The 22,876-nt window shown below is 46.6% G+C and overlaps 1 protein-coding gene across 3 annotated transcripts in view; it reads right to left on the bottom strand.

Moving 5' to 3' along the window:
• LOC119432604 (uncharacterized) overlaps nucleotides 1-22,876 on the bottom strand; it is a 61,168-nt gene that overhangs the window by 22,907 nt on the left and 15,385 nt on the right. For 2 of the 3 annotated variants that reach the window (XM_049659162.1, XM_049659163.1), the window contains exons 2-4: nucleotides 9,411-9,557; nucleotides 5,756-5,921; nucleotides 288-510 (exon numbers count right to left, since the gene is read on the bottom strand). In XM_049659162.1, coding sequence (XP_049515119.1) covers nucleotides 288-510; nucleotides 5,756-5,921; nucleotides 9,411-9,557 — 536 coding nt within the window. Of the gene's footprint in view, nucleotides 1-287; nucleotides 511-5,755; nucleotides 5,922-6,928; nucleotides 7,230-9,410; nucleotides 9,558-22,876 lie in introns of those variants that run through there. The other variant, XM_049659164.1, reaches the window with a different exon arrangement.

The following is a 22,876-nucleotide window of genomic DNA, read 5'->3' as shown; positions in this document are numbered from 1 at the left end:
TACGGCAGTTTCTAACGCCAATGACGATAACTAGCCACTATTGCAGTTTTCGTTCCATACTCCATGTTGGTTAGAATCGAGTAAATACGGCACCCATCACTCTCTCCCACAGTAGCATCATCCACTGGGCTGTGTGTACTTCAGACAACCCGGGCTCATTTATTTCGGTGGCCATAGAGAGCATAACGATAATTGCCATGACTACGATGATAACGAATAATTGGTATCTCCTTTTCAACGGGGCGGTGACAAATAGTCACCCTAGCCGGCACCTATAGACTACCCACCCGGGGATGGCGCCATCCGGTGGTTGCCGTGGCTGGTCATCGGCCTCTTCGGAAGTCGTCCTCTGCCTCTCCGCGGTCACGTCTTCCTCGGCGCGGAACAGGAACTCGCCGAATATGCCCTCGTGCATGGCGTCATCGGTGCCGTTCACGGTTCCTACGAGCTCCAGCTTGAAATACACGATGACCGAGTCCGGGGGCAGGAACTCGCGCAGGCGCTCCACCGCTGTGCGGGAACAGCAGTTCATGTTCAAATGTTCACGAGTCATGCAAACTTCACGCTTCGAGTTGTTCCTCGACTGATTAAAGTTTCGTACGAGCAGCTACTCGTCTCAATGGGAAATACTTGCTCGCAGCTCAATAATGCGAAATGGAAAAGACGGCAGAAAAGAATCTACATATGGCTGAGCCGCTTGTAAAATGCAGTCGATGGAATTTTGTTTTGGTTAATTATCACGCTTCTGCACAACCTTTCTCGATTATTCGCTTGTTCCGATGTTGTACACTTCAAAAGCAAATCAATCGATTACGTTTTCGAGCCGTTTTGCGCCGATATTCGTAAGTGTTTTATACAATAACTGTAAATGTTAACTATACCCGGGTTAGTCACTTAGATGTCAGCAAATTTGACATCATAGTAATCATCCTTGACAGACGTCACCGAGATATAAAAAGCTGTAGAGACCGTCGAAGATTGTCTATGTAAAGAAATAACTTATGCGGACTACTAAGAACAAATGGAGAAACTAAAAATACTTCTTAAGTACGTTGTGTTTGCATTAGACTATACAAAAGCTTCAAAAATGGTCAATTACAGATAGCACAATTCTAATCCTTGAACTGGATTTCTCGAAGAGGCAGACATTACTTCCATGAGAAATGAAAATGCGCGATCGAATAACAAAATTTGACTAATCAAGTTTTTCCTGATCCTATGGCACATAGTATTGCAATTCACAAATTCTCTTTGGTGAGTTTACAAGACGTACTGACGTGGAACGAATTCTGAGTATCGCAACGGTTTCGATGCACTGTTTTTCGACTTACAAACACCGTTTTATGCAATGAAGCACAAAAGTAACTGGGACGCCAGTGTATTTCGTCACCGGCTATGGGAATGAATGTCTCGAAAGTGATGTCTTGCTGAGAATTCGTTCCAATTGGAAAGCCATGTTAACTCATGGGCTACAATTCATTAATCGCAATTTGTGCCGCAAAGTAATTATTTAAAAAATTTCAGCAAATTTTTGATAATTCGTTGATTATGTATTTCGATTTCCCGCTCAAGTCATACATGCCTCTACGAGTAATCCAGCTAAAGGCCTAAAACTATGCTCTAAGCGAGACGTGATTTGTAATAATTGTGTACTATCTAAAAAGACATCCGTTCTATTGGCCAGCAGCGATAAAATGTTTAGTGATAGCGGCACAAACTATCTTCGGCATGTTTCGGTCCAGACATGACAGCGTGATCGCTATGAATATGACGACGACAGTGTTAAGTATGCCGGAATTTCGACAATGGAGCTGGTGGCATGAGGACGATGGCGGTACACCATAAACCACGTGACAACCGAGGAATCATGACGACGTGACAATTGTGGAAGAATAGTGGATCGGAGCAACCAGGAGCGTGCCGGCACGGGCAGGGACCGGCGAATTTCCGCCTCAATGTTGGATTAAACGGCCGTCTCCGTCTCACGTCTGCGGACTTCTTAATTTCGCAACATTGTTGGGGCCGCAGAATCCAGGATCCCCCCCCCCCCCCCCCCCCCCTTTCGTAGAGTTCCCTTCATGTCACGGCCATGACGAACTCGGACCAGAGGCGGAAGAAGCGCGGCGTCATCAGAGCTGGTGTCACGCGAGCCGTGGCGCTTTTAAAGGACCTGCTGCAGCATCCGGATCCCGATGCATCTGAAGTTAACTGGCACATGAATTACGTCACAGACAAGGAGGCAGCGCTGTCGAGCCTCGACGACGTCATCCTTGCGGCAAAAGACGAAGAAAACATCAACCAGGCAATTGAAACGGCGCACGAATACAACGAAAAGATTCTCTACGCCGTGTCACGCGCCAAGTTCTGGTTGCAAGAGCGTGAGAGGATCGACCGCCAGAACACAGGCTCAGACAGCTGGACCCGGGTTGAGCAACCTCGACCGTCGGAGCTCCAGCGACGCAGCGGGCCAGGTGAGAGAGCAGCGTCAGCGCTCATTTCAACTGCCAACGCTACAGATACCAACATTCGTTGGCAATCTGCGTGGATGGCAGTCTTTCTGGAACCATTTTGACGCCACTACCCACGAGAACACCGAGCTTCCGCGCATTGAAAAATTTAAGTAACTCCTCACGTATTTAACAGGCAGCGCGAAACGGGCCATAGAAGGTATCTGGTTGGCCTCGCGATCAAAACACTCACAGATCGCTTCGGACGCCGAAACCTCCTTATCAATGAGCACGTCGATCATTTCCTCGTATTGAGCCCCGTAAAAAGCTCTGTAGATGTCTCGTCCACCTGCTTTACGACAATGTGTAGCTCCACGTCAGTGCGTTAGAAGGCCTTGGAGTTTTACCAGACCAGCACACCGTGGTTTTGAATCGTGTCGTTATGCGATGCTTGCCAGAAGACCTTGCCATCATGTACAGACAGAAGCCGACCGCGCATCCAGTATCGCCGGAACTCCTGAATACAGAACGAGACTGTCCAAGGAGCTCTTAAATTTCCTCTGCATCCAAGTTGAAATCCAGGTGGACGGCCGGCTGCAGTCGTGTTCTCGTTTATTTCAAGACGAAAACAGGACCAACTTATCCGAAGAAATGTATAGCGCGGAGACCATCCCTTCAGCGTCCGCCATAACAGGGTCTACATTGCCCGTTCGACCCGCATGCCCATCGTGCAACAGCAAGGATCACGACATCGCTCTCAACAACGCCAACATATGAGCTGAAGAAAAGCGGGCAAGGCTGCAGCATGCCAATTGCTGTTTCCGCTGTGGAACGCGCTATCACATCGCCAGATTGTGTAGGAAATCTCTTAGCCTCACGTGTGGTACCTGCAAGCGACGGCACCTGACAGTTATATGTGACTTATCAAGGCCAGCTGAGCGTCCGCAGCCACACGCTGTCTCCCCTGCGTTGTATGGAACACCCTCGCCCACGCTGCGAAACGTGAGAACCGTTCAGAGTAGTCACGTCGGATCTGCTGCTGTATTGATGCAGACAGGCCGTATTTGGACTGAATCCGGAGACCGATGACTCCTTGTGCGGGTACTGCTGGACAGCGGCAATCAGCGCACATACATTCGCGCAGATGTGGCCAGGCTTCTTCAGTGCTCGGTCGTGTATAAAGAAGAGCGTTCCCTCATCACCGTTGGAGGTTCCAAGTCACAAAGACGACTCTGCACCGAGCGTGTCTGCGTGCGATTGCGCTGCCAGTTTAATGACTTGACAAGAACTTTGGAAGCGTTAACAATTCCTCAGCTATGCGCCGTGACGATTTCACCGCTCAACCCTAATGTTTTGCGACTGCTTGTCGAACGGAAGTACAACGTCGCTGACAGATTTAAAGCAGATACATGGCAAACAACGAGATAAGCAACTTCATCGAATTTGATGCCTATTGGAAGCTTCGACCGGGAAAATCGATTGTACCAACACAAGTGTAACAGCAATAGATACTACCTTTGGATGGATGTTACAAGGCCCTCTGGAGTCCAACGTCCACTCCGCATCAAGTGCCCTGTTCGTATCAAGTGACAACTCTGTATCGGAGAACCCCGACGTATTGTCGATGTGGCGTCTCGAGGTCATCGCGATCGACGGAGCCTGTTGCTGAAACCTCGGGAGCAACCCTCACCTGTCTGCATTTAAGCAAGGAATCTCCAAGCAAGATGGGCATTATCAAGTGCCACTGGTGGTCGAACCGCCACGGTACCCATCCGGAAGCAACAATCGCCGATTGGCCGAACGTCGACTGCGAATTCAGATCAAGCGGTTCCGAGAACAGCCAACGTAGCGGATCGGAGCAACCAGGAGCGTGCCCGACCCGTAGCTGAAGGGATCGAGGGCACGCGCATGGGCAAGGATCAGTGAGTTTTCGCCTCAATGTTGGATTAAACGGTCGTCTCCGTCTCACGTCTGCGGACCAGTTCTTTCGCAGCAACAACGACGATGGCATGACGACAGCGGCAGGAAACAGAATGGCTACAGCGTTACGACGATGACATGACAACGGGTGCTCACCTGCGCTTTCTTCTACTCTCGTTTACTCCACGCAGGCCAGACACTCCTGGGACCATTGAATTTAAGAGCCAGCTGATCCCGTCCCACGTGCAAGCTTAAGCCGAACTGTGGTGGGTGGGCAACATGACTCACTCACCAGGCTTCGATGCTGAACGTGCCCCACAACCATCAGAGGATACTTCGATGGAGGAGCGCTCCACTGCTACGAAAAAACGCGACAGCGCCACCACCGGATCCCATTCATCTACAATCTTCAGACGCCACAAAGCTCTCGCGCGACAGCACGTGCGTCTTAAAGTGGTACGTGCGTCTCGTCTCTATGTGCTAAAAATTGCACAAAAGAAGGCGTCAAACAACAGTATACGACAGCGCAGGCACCTCTCTCGTCGTTCACTCTAATTCTCTTGTTTTGTGCCATTTATACCGAGATGATCTGCTACCAGCTAGGCCAACAAGAAGTCCTACTCAATCTAGTATAAACTGGATCAACTACACGGTTGCATGAAGGCACATGGTCGCCGCGGTAGAAATCCGCTGACCAGCACGAAAACAGGCGAAACAAACAAAGTTATTCGCTTGAGTACGTTGCTTGTTCCCAACCAGCCGCCACAGCTTGCGAGCTTTCGTGTGGTTGTAATCCCTGTCGTCAAGCCAGCCATCACTGTTCTGCGTCAATGCCTTAATCACCACAATGAGCCGATTTGTTCCCACTGCAGGATGAAGCCCTCTCTAGCTTTCTTCAACTATACCTCCGTCTTACATGAACCGACTGCGTTCTATGGTTTTACGTTACCCGATCTTATGCATCACCTAACCTTGCGTGCTACAAGACTAGGTTGTGTTGCTCTAATACGCTTCCCCACGTAACCTCGTTTTAATCTAAGTAAAATACAAGCTGCACTCCCTCATATTCCCATCAACACAGCCGTTTTCATGGCTTATGGTTACGCCTACGATTTTTCCGTTCCAAATCTGTTTGGCGGCTCTTTGGTTCTTAGGTTGCATTGTTAACTCCGTTTTAGCTCCGTAGGTTCTGGAAAACAAAATGCAACAGACAGAAGAATACATGCTATATTTCAGTAGTTCCTATAAATCCTTCCTTCGCTCACAGGCAACGCGGAAATCAGCGTGACGGCTAGTTAGCGTAACACATTATTCAAACACGACACGTCCCATGGTGAGCTCCGGAGCTTTAAATTCCAGCACTCCCGTGACTCCATAAAGTGACATACCTCGCTTGTCCTCGCTGAGGTCGACGTGATGGGACAGGAACACCAGTGACGGTCGTAGTCCTGCCATGCGCGCGATGTTTCGGAAGCGCGAGAACTTGGAGCAGAAGATGTCGACGCACACGTGCGAGCTGCCCAGCGCTGAGACGAGGGTGGCCCGCTCCGAGTCCTGCGAAGACGTGCTCACAGTTGCACTGCTGCTTGCCGTTTCGTCGAACTATCGCACGTGCTTCTAGTGCTCCACATACAGTGTAACAATATAACATGGCATTCAGCTGTGTGTCTACAGATGCTGGGCTCTGACGCTCAAAGCTGAGCACAAGACGCCGTGACCAAGAAATAGGGGGATGGGGGTCTTAATATGGCAATACTATACAGCACTGCTACTCCGACGGCACAATACTGTCATACTACAAAACAAACTCTAAAATTGGCAGTAATACAATGCTGCTCTAATGACCTATACGGTCTACGTATGTGTGGTCGCAATCTACTAGTGGTGCCACCTGCATGGCTCCAAACCGCTGCCATCCTGTTACACACACCCGTAGATCGCTTCATGGCTTATCGCATAGGGTCAGCGCGAACAGCAAACATGAGCACATCACACTCGATGACCGGGGACACTCGCTGTCAAAACGCTGACGTGAGGAAACGCTGCAGCAGCAGCTAGCAAAGTGAACTTCGTGGTGTTGTTTATCGCGTCAACGCAGTGAACGCCAAGAACACACAGCACGCACAAAGATACGAGCCGCAGACGCACCGAGATTGTGCCCCCAACGCAGATCGCTCTCAAAATATGGCCATGCGACCGTGTACAGCTGCCACATACGCAGTTGCAGCCGGAGAAGAATGCCGCCCCCCCCCTCCCTCTCTCCCTCCCCTTCCACCCCGGTGGCTCGCTGCGTTGGGTGCCTCGCAGGCCTCGCGATCGGCGAACAACCGCGCACTTCCTGCCCGATTTCCTCCGAGTCGCGCAGGTGAGACTGAGGCGCAATCGTCGGCTACCGTTGCACGCCTTCACTCGCACATAAAGCGTAGGGCGCGCGGCGACGGTGTTATCGCCCTTGGACTTATGCAGAACCTCACGGCGTCGACGACGGCTGCGACGGCAGAAATTCGCCTAGGGCGTCCATATAATTGCTATCGCAATAGAACGAAAGCGACGTGGCTCACCGGCGTGCAGCAGACGGAGACGGAGACCAGCTTCCTGCGTAGCAGGAACAGGGCGACCGACTGCCACAGCCGGTTCACCTCGGCGCACGTGAATAGCTCCTCGGTCTCCAAGTGGTCGAGGACGTTCTCCACCACGAAGTAGCTGGCGGCAAATATGCTCGCCTCCATTGCCTGAACTGGGGTTGGGCTCTTCCAGACGTTCAAGCGAGCCAAAACGTGGCCACACTCCGCGCGGTGTTTTCTTCTTCTATGTCGGTGGGCACGAGCCACGCGGGGTCATTCTCCCATCTGCTTCTTTTGAAGTTTACTGGCAGTCGTAAAATCTTAATTGTTGTATCTTCTGAATAAATATAACTATTATCTTGTTAATGCGAGAGCATTAAGGGCCCCGTGTCACGAAAATTATGTGTCGGCGTTGTTCGCAGTTGGCCTTTACCGAAAAATCCCATATATGTTGAGGTATATGTATGTATACCACGCTTTGCTATATGACATGCGGTGAATGTGGGTTGTATTGTCATACCATTCTATCACTAAAGTTGCTCGTACCTTGTCTTACATTCTTGTCACAGTTATTCCTTGGAATTTTGAGAATGACAGCCCACAAACAAATGTCATGGAACAAAACACAGACAGTGCATGCCTTTTAGGTTAAATCTTCTCAGACTTGATGTCCGTCAGTGAGAATGGAAGCGTATTTTGCCAGAATTTTATTAACAAACTGAAGCAAGAAAGTTCGCGGTGCAACACAATCCTCGGCACACATATAGCCAGTTGAAGATTCTACCTCTTAGTAACTTCATTGATGCCGTAGCAATAAATATTGCAACCTGACAATATTGTTTCTGGCCACTGCTGCGTTGAGTAAAACGACTCAGCGATGCCGCGATCTGCTGATTATTCATAAACGACCGCCGATGTAACAGAATACGAAGGGCGCCAGCGGCAGGAAGGGGAAATCGGGACAGGAAACCGGGGGGGGGGGGGGGGGGGGGAATAGACTTGCCAGTGCACTTCTCGAGCCAGCAGGGAGCGCCACCTGACCAATCAAAGACTATTCCAATTGGAAGCATCACCAAGGTCGATCCAAATGGTCGCGAAGCTTCGGGCGAAAAGCGGTTCAGAAGGAATTGTCACCGACATCAGCAAGGGCGGTTATGGGAGCAGCGATTGCAGCGCGACTACGTTTCGAGGGAACAAACATTGGGAAAGAAAAAAAGCGTTTTTAAATTAAAGCGAGACACAGTTAGATTCATTCAACGAAAATAAAATTCCTAGTCAATTTTATGTACGCATGGCGAAAAAAGAACAACTCTATTTTACTTGATAATTATCAATAAATACCCTTTTTTAGCGCCCACCGTAAGAGCGCCCATCAATATAGCGGCGGGCGTTGACGCCGCCATCACTTGCAATGCGATGCAGCTCTTGAAGTGGACAGAAAGGCGCGATCGTAAAGTTCACGCCCCCCTCACATGTTGCGTTGCTTTGCTTGCCGGCATTTGTCTGAATTTGGTGACACGGGTAGTTTTAATGTTTCTTAACCTGTTCAGTCAAAAGTAGCGAGTTGCGACCGCCAGCTAGTTGTTTACTTTAGTTGTTTTCGTGGGACAGCGCTGGACGAGCACTCTACGCCCAAAGCGTTCGACGGCCTCCAAAGAAAGTATGTTCCGTGCAGCGATGCGATTTCGACACCCGTACGGCTGAACTTTTCCTGCATCGCTTTTCGCGCTGAGAGCTCGAAACACCCATCAAGTCGAATGGCGGGGCATTTGAATATACAGCTCTAATGGCAGGCCTTCCAAAACACATTTCGCGCCTTTGAGAACAAAAGGACGTCACTTCTGTTTTTAACGGATATGACGTCAAATTATGTTTACTTCCGCCGGAAGTGTTCCCTCCTCACACAGATGGCGCGAAGCCCCATAAACCGCAAATGAACCGCCATGTTTTGAACGTATGGGCTTCTATGGAAGCTTCGCTACCAGGTATATTTACCTTGGCATCACTGCCTGAAGCTTTCATTTCGAAAGGAGATTGCTCACTCGCATCTGCAATTATTACGTCCGAACAATAACGCACGAGACAGTGCAAGGCTTATTGCACGTAATATTGCACTCGATCCTTCGTATTACGGGCGACACCGCAAGCTTTCTTGCTTGAACAAGCAGCCGCGCTGGCCTTATGCGCACGTGTTGTTCTTCCCTTGCAAATATCTGCAGGCAATCATTTCTCCGTAGAGAACCAAGAAAGTCTGATAAGGATGGCGGAAGTGAAGCTAGCTGCCCGTGGACGGCGATTCGCGGCTTTATAAACCGTGAGAGCACAAGCTCGTTTGCTGCTTGTTTGTACGTGTTTCTTAGTGGGCCTGTGCACATGTACGCGAAGGTTTGGAAAGAGGATGACGCGAAAATGCAATCGCACCGTTGAAGAAAGTAGGCAGCGAACCGATGGGTTAAACTCTTCTGGGCGTGTCACGTACGCGGATCCAATCTTCGGGCGAGCAATTCATCTGGACACGCTCACTCGGTGTCCAGGGGGACCCACGGAACACGCCGTTATATCGATCCCCCTCGCTGGCATGGCCCTCGCAGTTTACCAAGGACGTGAGACCACGGCCACTTTTTCTCTGCACCGCGAAAAAACTGAAGCCAAAATCCAACCAAAGATTACCCGAAAACACTGTAAAATGTGGTAAGCCTTCGGTTTCAAGTTCCTGTAGAATTATTAGTTTTAGTGTGATATATTAAGTCTTCGGTAACCATTCTGAAAATATAATTCTGGTTTAGGCTAATGTATTGCTCGTAAATTTCAACTTTTAAAATATTTTGAAGGAGTAATTACAAGGATGCAGAGATGGAATGTAGATGCAACAGTAGTTTTAAGCATAATTGTATGCTTTACTGTAATTTCACGAAGACATATGGATGCGCAATGCATGAACAATGTTGTTACACCACACTTCCTAGGAAGAAATGAAGCGTAAGCTTCTCACGCATGGGGAGCTTTCATTTAACCACTAGCAAAAGGGAGTAATCACAAGTATGCCTACCTACAATATTCACGAAATTATGCAAACAATAAGCGTATCTCGCATGGCAGCAACGACCTAATATCAGCAACAATTTAGTGAACACGGCCACTGGAAAGAGGATAAAACAATGTGCGCATGGCAATGCCTCAGCTCAGAGCTTGGAAGGTTCATACCGTATATTTGATTTCTCACTATTTTCAGGCGTTATACGAAACAGCCGGCGTTTGCCTGATATCCTCAGAAAATGAATGTGGCCGCGACGTCGTGTTTAGTAAAATGGTGGAGCGCGTTATGCGTTTCATGCGTGCAATGTTTAACCTGTACACATGGATTAATTACGGCGTTATACAAACATTGCACTCACCTTTCGTGACCTCCTAACAGGAACAAAATGTGACGCACACCTTGCTTAAATTAGTACGAAAGTGTTTTCGCATAGCGATTCATACGCGGTCGATCATTAAAGTGTCTCGTTTAATCGCAGACAGCTGATGATTTAATGCAACTGCTAAAAGAAATAGCTGCAGAGCAAATTGGGCCGTGGTTCTACAAGGCTTCGTAAGTCAGTTTTCTTTAGTTTCTTAGTTTTTTCCTTCTTGTTTTGTTTTTTTTTATTTTCCTTGAGGTATTTATGAAAATAAGTTCGATTGGAGAGGCCATGTTAAGGCACGGTGTAAGTCACAATTATTAAACACAGAGATTAACAGGATACTTCCAACCAAATGTTTGGAGATTCCTGCAAGCTTTTCGTTCGCCTAATACACCTGTTATGAGCAGTTGCCTACTAAGGTATATGACATTTTAGAAGTGCTTATGTTTTCTTATCGGGCTCTGGTACCACGTAAAATAACAATAAGCGATCCCAACTAATCTCCTAAACTACATAGACGTGCCACAGAATACATAGAGGTGGCACGGGTGACATAGAGGTGACACACAATTTAGATCACAGGTATGAGCAAATTTTGTTTCTCTTGAGTGGTAATGGCAGTCATCCCGAAGACAGGCACATGCACGTCACACACACTTATTTTATTGGACGGCATTTATTCGCGTGGAAGGCTACCACAACCTTGGGGAGCCGGAGGAAACTAGACACATGCGACGGGACCACCACGCCGGTAGAGCGGAGAGAAACTAGGCATGCAAGCGCTTGGAACGACGACAAAGAGAGGGCGGTGCGAGCGTACACATGGCCGACGTAGATCTCACAGCGGCAAGCCTTTAAAAAACCGCTATTATCTACCCCAGAGTCTGCTGATTTTGAAAATGCTGCGTATTGATAACTAGTCTACTGAAAATGCATATCCAAGTAATGAGACGTATAAACGTTTGCGTAGAATGAAGCCATTTTGAATCAAATTCGGGAGCTAAGTTCTGCACACGCAGGTTTGTTCACGGACACGAAAAATCCACGGAACCCTAGCCATAGACCGCTTCGCTGTGAAAACTAAGCAAATACATAATAAAACAACACAAAAACCAAAGTGCATCCACGCTTTTTCACTAAAGCCAGGGAACAGTCAGCATTTTTTGGCATCACGCGAGCACTGGGACCAGTTCTTGTGTGCACATAAAAAATGCAGCAGAAAGTATGTTTTGAAATGATCTACGCCATGAGATCATAGCCTCTTGCGATTCATGGCGGCACATGAAGGCACTGAGGTATCAGATTTTCAAGCGAAGCTTTCTTTGCCACTTCTCCCAACTTGCCGGACGCTGCTGCTGTGATGGTTTTGCCGCGCGTGCCGCTCGGTTTCTTGCAACACCACCACATGGCGTTCGCTTCCGCGCATCCCGGCTGCCGCCGCCGCCGCCGCCGCTAGGGGAGTGTTTCATAGTTTGTGCATATGGTACGTGCTGCTCTTGCTTTCCTATGCAACAGAAATGGCTGTGGAAGTCGCGTGCTGTGCTGTGATAGTGTAAACATTGCAATCATGCATAGCCTAAAGAGAGCGCTGGCAGCTGGCGTCTCTACTGCGTGGTGGCCACATATGCAGAGGGAGCACGTAAACACACCGCCAGCAAAATGGCTCCAAAGCGTGCACTCGGCGTCGAGGCCCGAAAGAAGCGTCGCGGGTAACATGAGCGTCTTCGCTACGCACAAAACGTTGTACAGACCGCGAATGTATGCATACAATGTACACATACGATTATAATACTTAATTGAGCTACGTACAGTCCAACAATTCATTTAAAGTTTAACGCTTCTACCACGATGCGATGTACGTACCACGTTAGCCAATGATAATGCTCAACCCTCTCAGAGGTTATGAACAGTTACCCACAAAGCGCCTCAAGCAAACAAGTCTCCCTGTGTGTGTCCCTGTCCCTGTGTGTGTCTCCCTGTGTGTCTCCCTGTGTGTTCTCTGGACTACGCAGACAAACAGCAGTGGCGCACGCAAGGTAACGCTTAACATCAGCTCGCCACTGTCGCATTGAACTAAACGATTAATAAATTGCACATTCGCAGACATCACCGCTAATTACCGTCAATCAAAGCAAACTGCACATAAAGCTCCGCTTACATCGATTCTCACAGTGCGCGAGATCCGCATGCTTATTCTGATATGTCTATTGTTCAACTTTCTCTTTTCGTCATTTCCACTCAAGACTCGTCGTTCTAACATCGGGTCAACAATTCGGACGCTTGCATTTACGACTGCGGCAAATTCTTCCCTCCACTATCTGCAAGAGATTGCTCTAGAAGATTAGCGCCTTTCCGCTCGCAGTAATAGGGGCAGCGCCAAGCCAAGCCACTCTTCTGCGCTCTAGGCTGCTCACAAAATCAGTCGAACTTTGGATCTTTCTAATATCCCAAAGCATTTGTGCCACGGCTCGTTACGGTCGATGAAACCTGAACCAAGCGCCACCAAACAGAAAGTCCTCATCAAGCTTTAATACGAAGTTGGCCCGTAAAAACGCACACGGAGCAATTTTTGTATGAACGGCATAGCAATCAATACCGTTTACTTCGTTGGTTTCCATTTGTTTGAACAGGAAAACCATTTTGTTTTCCTGTTCATTTTTTTAATACAAAGTTTACACGTGCATGTTAAGTAAACATGCGATATGCGGAGCATTTCTCTCCCTAATGACCATAAATAACCCGCATTCATTGCCTATCATTGTGAAGCGGCTTTCATAAATATATTAGAATATAGTGTAAAAACGAAAACTGGAGCGTCGCGACCATTTAATGTTGTGGTACTCCAAAGCGATCCTAATGCAGATGAAATTTCGCTTCGGGGATCGTTTATCTCTGTCTGCGTCATGTACAAGTATATTGTGTTTCCTTTCTTCTGAAGAACGTAACCGAGTGGTGAATCGGAAAGGGAGTATTCGAGCAGCCTACTTTGGCCTCGTAGCATTCATACTTGCCTATGCGTTGAGACAGCTCGGAAGTTCCCAATTAAAGGATAATTTTTCCGATTGCAGTGACTCTAAGTCTTTATTTAAATGAAAGCATACGGCACTTATATGCCTCCGACTTTTGAATACATTTGCAGTCATACACGGCATATCGAGAATAGCGTCCCTGTACTTTATACTGGCAGCTGAAGACTTCCTGAAGCTCCTGCCAACCCCTGGACAACGCTAGGCGGCTCTTTCGGTTTGTGAAGAAGTAATAAAGGGCCCCTCAGCACAACTCGTTTAGATATTTTGGGTTTTATACTCTTCGGTAATTACGTGAACTCGACGCGAGTACGTCGCGCCAGAAGTCGAGTTTACCAAGCCTGAACCAACCGCGTTTAGATGTTTCTTGGAAAGCCGACTAGACGAGCCAAGCCATCTCTCGCAGGCAGTTTGAATTAACACGCTTGAGCACTGTACCTCGACGTTTGCTCGACCCAACTAACAGGCGTTTACATGTATGTTTTGGCCGCCTTTCATCCCTATAGGCCACTCGCGCGGACTTAAGCGGCGTTGACACGAATGCGACAGGCATTTAGAGATGAGGAACTCGTCACATGCCGTGCATGGAGTCGCTCACGTATGGCATTGAGGGAGAGAAAGGAAAAGTGAGGCGACTGCAGCCGTATCCTCTCCTCCACTTAGCGGTGGAATGAAAATCGCAGGTAACTGATTTCAGTTTTTTTCTCGCACAAAGAGGGATGCACCACTTGCACACAATACCACAGTAAGTCGCGTGATGCGCTACAAAATGCGAGGCGCGGATGTTGCAGCATTCATATGTATACGCAGCTTTTTTTTGGGGGGGGGGAGGGGGGGGGGGGGGGTTATGTAAACGGAGCTATAGGCTAGTGGTGGCAACGAGCCTGGCAGGGAGCGCACTACCTCGACAGTGCAAAAAAAAGTGCAGTTTCGCTGATAGCCGAAGCTTCGATTACAATAGCAAATTAGTGGACTGCTACATGAAGTTAGGAAAGTAGTTTTATCGGCCGTATAAACTTGTAAACATAGGCATAGTAACTAAATGAACAAGCATAGTATGAAGCGCGCACAAGCAAGTATGAACGCATCTCACTCGATGACCGCGGAAACTCGCTGTCAAACTCTGGAGTGAGTAAGCGCGGCAACAGCAGTGAGCGAAGTGACCTTCGTGCCACCGCTGGCATCAACGCAAACTAAGCCGCCCAAACACAGCGCAGGGCGGGCTCTGTCCCTGCCGCATATGGCTTTCAAGATACAGCGGCCGGGTGGGAGCGTGTGGCAGTAAACTTCGCACATACTGCATACGGCGCACGGCGACAATTTTATCGCCGTTGTATTTTATACAGAACCTCACGGCGACGTGACGGCACAAATGCACCTGGAGTGTCCATCTAATTGCTATCGCAATAAAATGGCTAAGCAGTGAGAGCTAGGAGCGGATGAAAGTGGCTGAGGCTTTGGGGAGTAATTAATGGGGCATTGTTTGAATTATAATTTGGGTATGGTGTCCTAGTAAGCCCGACTGACAACCGTCGGCACTTGTATGTGCTCAGCACAAGTTCTAAAGCGATAGCTTTCTTTGCCTGTTTCGTGGAGTTTAGAGGTCGTCTATATCGAACCAAATGACGGTTTGCGGAGAGCGCGAAGTCGCCGCTGCGATGGAAAAGTAGGCGCACCGCGAAGCTGTGGGGCGCGTCATTTGATTCGCGATCCAAATAGGAGTCGAGGGGCGGAGCCATGAAGAACTGAGGCAGCGTCAGTTGCATTAGCACTTGCGTCCTTCGCAATCAGGCAACCTGAATCCCCAAGCGGCTATTCCGCGTACGGCAAGATGACGTCACGTGAGCGGTGCTCTCGCCAGTGCCGTTTGACATCAATGTCGTTGCCTTAGCTGCAAGTGCATTTAGTCGTCGTAAGCTGAGTAACGCTAAACAGTTAACGGCGGACATAAGAACGATAGTTCTTGGTTAAGTTAGAGTGAGGAACCTTGTTCACTGCCCATTGATTCGATGTAGTTGGATTCAACAGAACATCTGATAAGACGAGCGAAATTCCAGGTTCCCTTGCAATACATCTCAAAGAGAGTCTGCAAGAGTAAAGTTTCGAAGCAAATAAGTGTTTTGGGGCATAGCATCCTCGTCATTGCCTAGTCGTCAGACAGTGAGCGACACCCATTCGTTGCCGCACCATCGTCGTGATGACGTCATGGTCGTTCTGTCAGCGCCATTGCAGCTTCATCATCCTATTCTCTTCATACCGTCGTCACGCCATTGTTGTCCTGTCGTCGTCACGTTGTCGTTTCCCTATACCGTTGTCATAATTTCGGAATGGTCATGTCATTGCCGTCATATGACATTCGTCGTTACGTCGACGGTATTCTTTCTTCGTCATCACTGCGTCATCATACAGTTGTCGCCGTGCCGTCATGGTCATGGCTGACTGTGTCAAGCGAGTGTCACATGAAAGTGGGTCGGTTCCTGTGGCAGTGTCGTATGTCGTATATAGCCGAAGCAATGAGGATCTTTGAATGACGACTCCGGGTTCTAAGTAAAAGTGGCTTAAGCAATACACTGCGTCACTACATTGTCTGAATGCTAATCGTATTCATGTCGACAGTGATCGGGAGAGGGGTTCTTCCGAAACATTTCAGTGCGTTTCACGTCGGTCTCCTATTGATGATGATCCGTATCCTCGGATATACCTAATTGTTTGATACCGTAGTTTGAAAATTTAATTTTCTCACCTAAGTGACGCACACACATTAAAATGTACACGCCGCGGCTGCCCGCAGTTGCGGTGGTGTTGCGCTGTTAAGCCCGAAGGCGAGCTTTCCGAAAAATCCTGGCCTCGCCGGGCACATTTCAATGGGGGCGCAATGCAAAGGACGCCCGTGTACCGTGCAATATGGGTGCGCGCTAAAGAAAACAGGTGGTCAAAATTATTCCGGAGTCCCCACTATACGGCGTGCCTCATAATCGTATTGTGGTTCGGCCACGTACAACCCTAGAATTTGTTTAATTTTAACATCAAGATGTGCCCACATATCGCCCCTAATGTCCCTTACTTTCTTTCAAATATACAATAAACCCAGTGATTGATCTACTTCTCACACGACACCAGGAAAGCACATACGTAACGTTTTAGGGCGTTTCTAGTCACTGGATCAGCAGCTTTTCCGTAAATTGTAGTAAGTAGTAAGAAACTGTAAATTGTGTATTTTTCAGAATTAGAAAGTAGGCTTACACGTGTTTCTTTAATTCTATTATATACAGTACCACGAGGAAAACGTTTGCAAAACAACGACGCCAAGGAAAGCAATATTATTGGCAGGCTGGATGTTTAGCCCAGTATCTATTGACTTTCTTGGTAATCTATACAACACTGCACTTGTCTTTACGGTTGGGCATCCCTTCTTTGTGATAGTCATCCTTTTTCACACCTTTACGCCTCCTATTCCCCTCCCCCTGTTCAAAGTAGCAGGTGCACTAACTCAGCCCAACCTATCCTCTTTCCTTCAAATAAATTCTCCCTACCCATCTCGAGTGTGACGAATCATCTGTCTGACTTTGGCAAATGCAGTGTATGTCCTAGTTCCGGGTTCCTTATCGTGCCAAATGCGGACGTGGTAAATAAATAACCGCACTATAAATTACGAACGCTCAAGGAACATAGATATGAATGTTCCTATTTAACAAGATTGCTCTCCGCTTAATTCGGCATCTTTCTCATGGCTGAATGAGTAAAGCGTGAGACTAAGAATACAAGGGCGATAAATTGTATTTCGCTTTCTACTTGGACCACATGATTATTTCCTGCGCATTGATGGGTGCTCGATGATCCATTGCGCATGGTGAATTAACACCATTTCTCCGGTAAACAATAATCATAGACCTCTCTAATTCACAGTGTCGAAATCCCCGCACTCCGATGAGTAATGCCACAGTAGAAGTGCGTTAAAAATATTATGCGTTTTGCACGCGGTCATCCTTTAAAACCACCTATCCTTTAAAACCACACTGGATGCTTATCGGTAGCGATTCAATTGTTAATAAAAAAACTTTTTGGTGCAACGTGCCAAAATCAAGACCTTATTATGAGGCACACCACGGTGCGGGGCTCCGGATTAATTCTGACCACCCGGGGATCCTTACCGTGCACAGAATGCGTGGGCGCATGGGATGTGTTTGCATTTCGCTCCCATCGAAATGGAGCCGCCGCGCTCGGAATTTGAACCAAGACCTCGTGCTTCTCACGGCAACACCGTAGCGGTTAAGCCACCACGGTGGGTCGACACAATTGTTTCGAACATTTTAAGTTCAATTCAGTTCGATCAAACTTACCAGTCTCAACATGGCTCTTAGTGTTTGCCACGTATGCCTTTTATAGTAGCCGTTATTTGTTTTCATTTTTTAGCACGCAGTGCTTTCTGTACATTTACCTATTTATCCTTTATAGGAGAGAAGTAGAAACAACTCAAAGAAGCTAGTGATACTGTACGGACGAAATGCGTATTCCAGGAGAAACATCTGAAAGTATAAGACATGCCAACACAGTATTCTCAGTGTCATCACAGAATACATTCATTACAATGGCATGTCACGCGTGCTTTCACATGAACGCGCCTGAACTCTGACTCCAGCGGTGTTAGATGCAGCGTGAAAGGAAAAAGCCTTTCGGCCATCACGCGTGGCTGCAATTCCTAAACGGCGTTCACAGCACCCGCCCAGAAAGGAGCTCTCTGCGCCAAACACCTCCTACGACGTTGCTTCACTGCCATTTTATGAAACTATAGCGCCTCGTCTTCATGTCGGGATCTTGAAACGGTGCTCTGTAAGGACTGTGGAGCGTACGAACGATTAAATCAATTGCCAGGAACAGCAGTCAAACTAACTGCGATAGGGTTGCACCATTCTTCTGTTCATGGAGCACAACGAAACACGCGTCATGTGCATCGTTTCTATCCAATTACTTCCGTTTTGGCGTCGTCTTGAGTTCCCTCCTCTGAGACAATCTTTCTTCCTCCTTCCCCTCTCCCTCTCCAGCGTTTAAGAGCACACTCTCTTACTTCGCCCCAGCCGCTTCGGCACGCTGGCTCTGCAATATATATCGCTGATGCGGTGCTTTAGCCAAAAGGAATGATTACCTTATCCTCGAAGTTGTATCGACTCCCATGCCGAATGCAGTCACATCTTCGATGATTCATAGAAGAAAATTACATTCGAGACACATGGATATATCTGATGCATCCTGTTTTTTTGACAGGGAGTGTATTGAGAGTTGTTTTATGCTCGGTAGCGTTTGGAAGGAGTGTTTTTGACCTACCCGGTGTAGTAAAAATCGTGTCCGCTTTTTGTTTTACCTTCTTCACGAATGGTGGTTCATTGGACTCAACTAAATGGGTAACGTGAGAAGAAAAATACAGTCGATATCGGCAGAACAGGAACTAAAGGGATGAGTTTAGGAAGTATCAATGCATAGGATAGCCCCGGGTAATATAGCCACCCTAGAGTAGTTGGATATCCCTCTAGGAGATCGCATTTTTCTGGAAGTGGTGATGAATATATTAGTAGCATTGCACGAACAAGCGAGAGGTCAAACACAAGTCCATATCAGGTTGACAAAAGCGGCACTTAAGCACTCGATAATCTATGAGAAAGACAATACGGTTGTGGGACTGTCTGTGTATTTATTTTTGTTTAAAAATACTTTACAGGCCTCAATTGTGGCATTGGGTAAGGGGGGCAGTACATAGAAAATACACAGAAAATTCATAGAGTATATGGCATACATAAAACAGTAGCAATTTACATAACACAACTGGACTCATAACCGAGGTACTAACGCGACATAGCGAGATAACGATAAACACAGCGACCTAACGCTACCAACGTTAAAATAAGGTGCGAAACTTAGTGAAAATACAACAATGTGTGGCGCGACAACCGTAAAACCTCACATTTTATTAGACATATAGTCGGTCAAGGCGTCACGGAATGATTCAGTTTTACAGGCATGCGATGCTATCTGGGAGAGAATTCCAAAACCTGACGGAATGTGGCAAAGCCGAGTATTGGAATGCATGCGTAGAACCGTAAATGCGGGCATAGCTGAAATGATTATGAAGGCTGTGTGACGTGGAGTAGGGTCCTTTCAAGCATGCCGGTGCTCGAGTGGAATGAATGAATTTGTGAAACGGCGTTACGAGTGCAATGTCTCGGCGAGTGTTCAAGGATTATAATGAAAGTTTAAGTTTTCTTTGCGTTGTTTTGATAGCCCTGTTTGCCCTGTTTTGAATCAGTTCTAGCAATTCAATTAAGTATTTCTGGTGAGGGTACCAAATGGGAGACGCGTACTCCAGTTGGGAACGCACGAGAGTTAGATAAGCTAGCTTGCGAACATTTGAAGGGACATTTCTTCAGTTGCGTCGCAGGTATCCCAACGATCGGAAAGCGTTAGCTGAAATGGATGTGATGTGTTCTGACCAAGAAAGATTCGATATAAATAGCACTCCTAGATACTTATATTGAGTAGCCATTGCAACAGGCTAATTATCAATATGGTAAGGATACGTTGAAGTTGTCGGCTTCCGGGTAAACGACATTACTTCACACTTTGAGGCATTTAAAGTCATTAGCCATTTGTTGCACCAGCTAATAATTTGTTCAATGTCTTGCTGGAGAACGAGGTTATTATCTGAACTTTTAATTGGGCGATAAATTAGGCAGCCGTCGCGAATATTCTTATAGTGGAGGACACATTGTGTGGTTGGTCATTAATAAAGACAAGGAAAGCAAGGGACCGAGGACGCTACCCTGTGGAACACCAGAAGAAACGTCTGTTATGTTATGCAATAGTAACCTGCTGGCGATTTGAGACAAAGTTACGGAGTCATGACAAGGTAATACATTCCAATTTTAGTGTGGAGAGTTTTGATATAAGGCAACAGTGTGCGACACGGTCAAAAGCCTTCGAGAAATCAAGAAAAAAGCAATCAATTTGTAAGTTTTATTTCAAATTAGTGTGTAGATCTGTTGTAAATTCAAGTAACTGGGGCTCGCATGAGAGGTCCTTCCTAAAACCATGCTGATTATGGAAAAAGGAATCTGTTAGTCTCAAGGTGTCTGTAAATCTGTGAAGCGATAACATGTTCGAGTTCGAGTAACTTGCAGGAAATGCATGTCAAGGAGATGGGACGATAACTTTCACGAGAGTTTCTGTCGTCATTTTTAAATACCAGTATAACTTTTTCCATCCTCCAGTCGGTGGGATGGTGACCAGTCGCAAGTGAGTGTCTGAATATGTGAAGGAGAATTTTGCTTGATACTTATATATTCTTTAAAATCTTAGAGTGTATACAATCTACGCCACATGAAGAATATATCTTAAGGTTATTGATGAGAGAAGAAAGACCCTGCAACATTTACTTCAATAGGTTCCATGTATTGGTAGCTGAACTCTCAAACACGAGGTATATTTGAAGTGTCCTCCTGTGTAAATACAGAGCTGAAGAATGAATTGAAAGCCGATGAATATTCGCTGTCTGGAACAGGAATATTGCTTCTGTTTTTTAAGCACACCTGACCGGATTTGTTGTTAGGCTTTATAATTTTCCAAAACTTGACTGTATTGTTTTTAAGAAGCTCGGGAACATCATTAGAAAAATATATTTTCTTAGCTTCACCTAAATCTGAGCGCTACAATTTAAGACGACCTTTGTAATTCTGCCACGCAGCTGATGTGCGAGCTGTCTTAATAATACTATGCTAGCGTCCTTTTCTTATTCCTCATGCGCTGGAGCTTTTTAGTAAACCAAGGGTTTAATTTATCATTCATTATATTTACGAGTGGAGCATACTTGTCTATACTAACGTGCACAGTGTATTTTTAAACAGTATTCAGGTTTCCTCAACGGATCTAATGTAAAGTGATGGCCACAACGTGTTTACGAAAACAGTTTTGGGTCTTGATATTATTGTTCTACAATTACCCTTATTGTAATCATGAATTAGCTTTCTCGTTAAACCGGTAACCTTTGGCGTTATGTTTATTGTTATTTGGAGCAAATGGTGATCGCTGAAGCCATCCAAGTATTCTATGGGACCAATAGTTTCAGGTGCAGTACTAGGAAAAAAGTCAAAAACATAAAACCACGTGTACGTTTTCTAACAGCTTGAAAAAGATTGAAATCTAAAGACAAGTTGATGAATTCAGACGATGTATGACAAGGAGATAATAATTTCGCCTAATAAAATAGCGGGTAATTGAAATAACCAAGAAGATAAACTGAGTCAGCTGAGAAGAGTTCAATGGCTTTGTTGATTGCGACGCGCGGAGCATTGATGAAACAACTGTTAGAATCCGGTGCACGTTAGCAATTACCGATTAGTATCATGGAAGAAGAGATTGTGCAGGCCACCCAAATAATCTCGAGATCAGAATAAGTGTTGACCAAAAAGGACGTAATGGCTTTCTTTACCCCAATAAAGACAGCGCCCCTCCTTTAAGAGAGCGCTCACACCTATATAGTTAATACATGTTTGAAAATGAAAAGAATTTATCATCCTTTATTGCAGAATGCAGCCAGATTTCCGTGAAAGCGAAAATGTTCGATTTACGGTCTCCCAAGAAAGAAGAGATGAGCTCGCGCTTTCATAACATGCTTCCTATGTTGGCGTATGATAGTGATAGCGAGCGTGAGAGCAGCGATAGCTTTGGTGCATGGTGACTGTGCGCATGCTCTCAACAGTACCTATCTGTTCAGTGGGACACCTGCGCTTACAGGACCACCATACATATCAATTTTTGAATCAATACGCAGCTTGTCCACTGAAAGCTTAAAAGGCTTGTTCTGGGATTTTGCAAATTCAATTAGCTTTTGTCTAGCGTGTCTACTTTCTGGTGAAAAATATTCGCGAATGGAAAATGATGTTCCCTTCAGTGTGCACGCAGAAGACAGAATGCGATCTTTGTCCTTAAAGAGCGTCAGCTTGGCTATTGCGGGTCTCCGTTGATCTTCACTAAAGGTTCCCAACCGATGCACCCGCTCAAATTGTTGTTCATTTATTTTGATGCCAAGCTTATCTGCACAGAATTCGATTATTTTCTGCTCCGACTTTGCCCAGTCTTCCCTAGAGTCATCGTCTAAACCGAAAAAAAAATCAGATTCGAACGCCGCATCCAGTTCTCGGAGTCGTTACAGCGTGCCTTAATAACCGCCACCTCCTCAGACACAACGCGTACAGCATCGGAATCTGGGCGAGCCTTAAGCTGGCGATTTAACGCCATTTTTTTCCAAAGAAACAATCTTGTACCTTATAAGTTTAATTTTATTGTCCACTTCCACTTGCTTCTGCCTGGCAGACTTCAAATCAGTTATCAGGGAAGCTTGACCCTTTTCAAGCCTGTGAATGGCATCTAGATCCTTGGCAAGTGAATCCGCCTCAGCCTTTGTCATGGGGCAAGGATTAGATTCAATGTCACCCGAAAGCAATAGTAAAATAGCAGACAAGGAGCGAAAT

The sequence above is a fragment of the Dermacentor silvarum genome, chromosome 11 (assembly GCF_013339745.2).
Source record: "Dermacentor silvarum isolate Dsil-2018 chromosome 11, BIME_Dsil_1.4, whole genome shotgun sequence".
In the NCBI taxonomy this organism is placed as follows: Eukaryota; Metazoa; Arthropoda; class Arachnida; order Ixodida; family Ixodidae; genus Dermacentor; species Dermacentor silvarum.
Note: the sequence above shows the minus strand (reverse complement) of the source record. Positions and strands in the feature narration are given on the sequence as shown.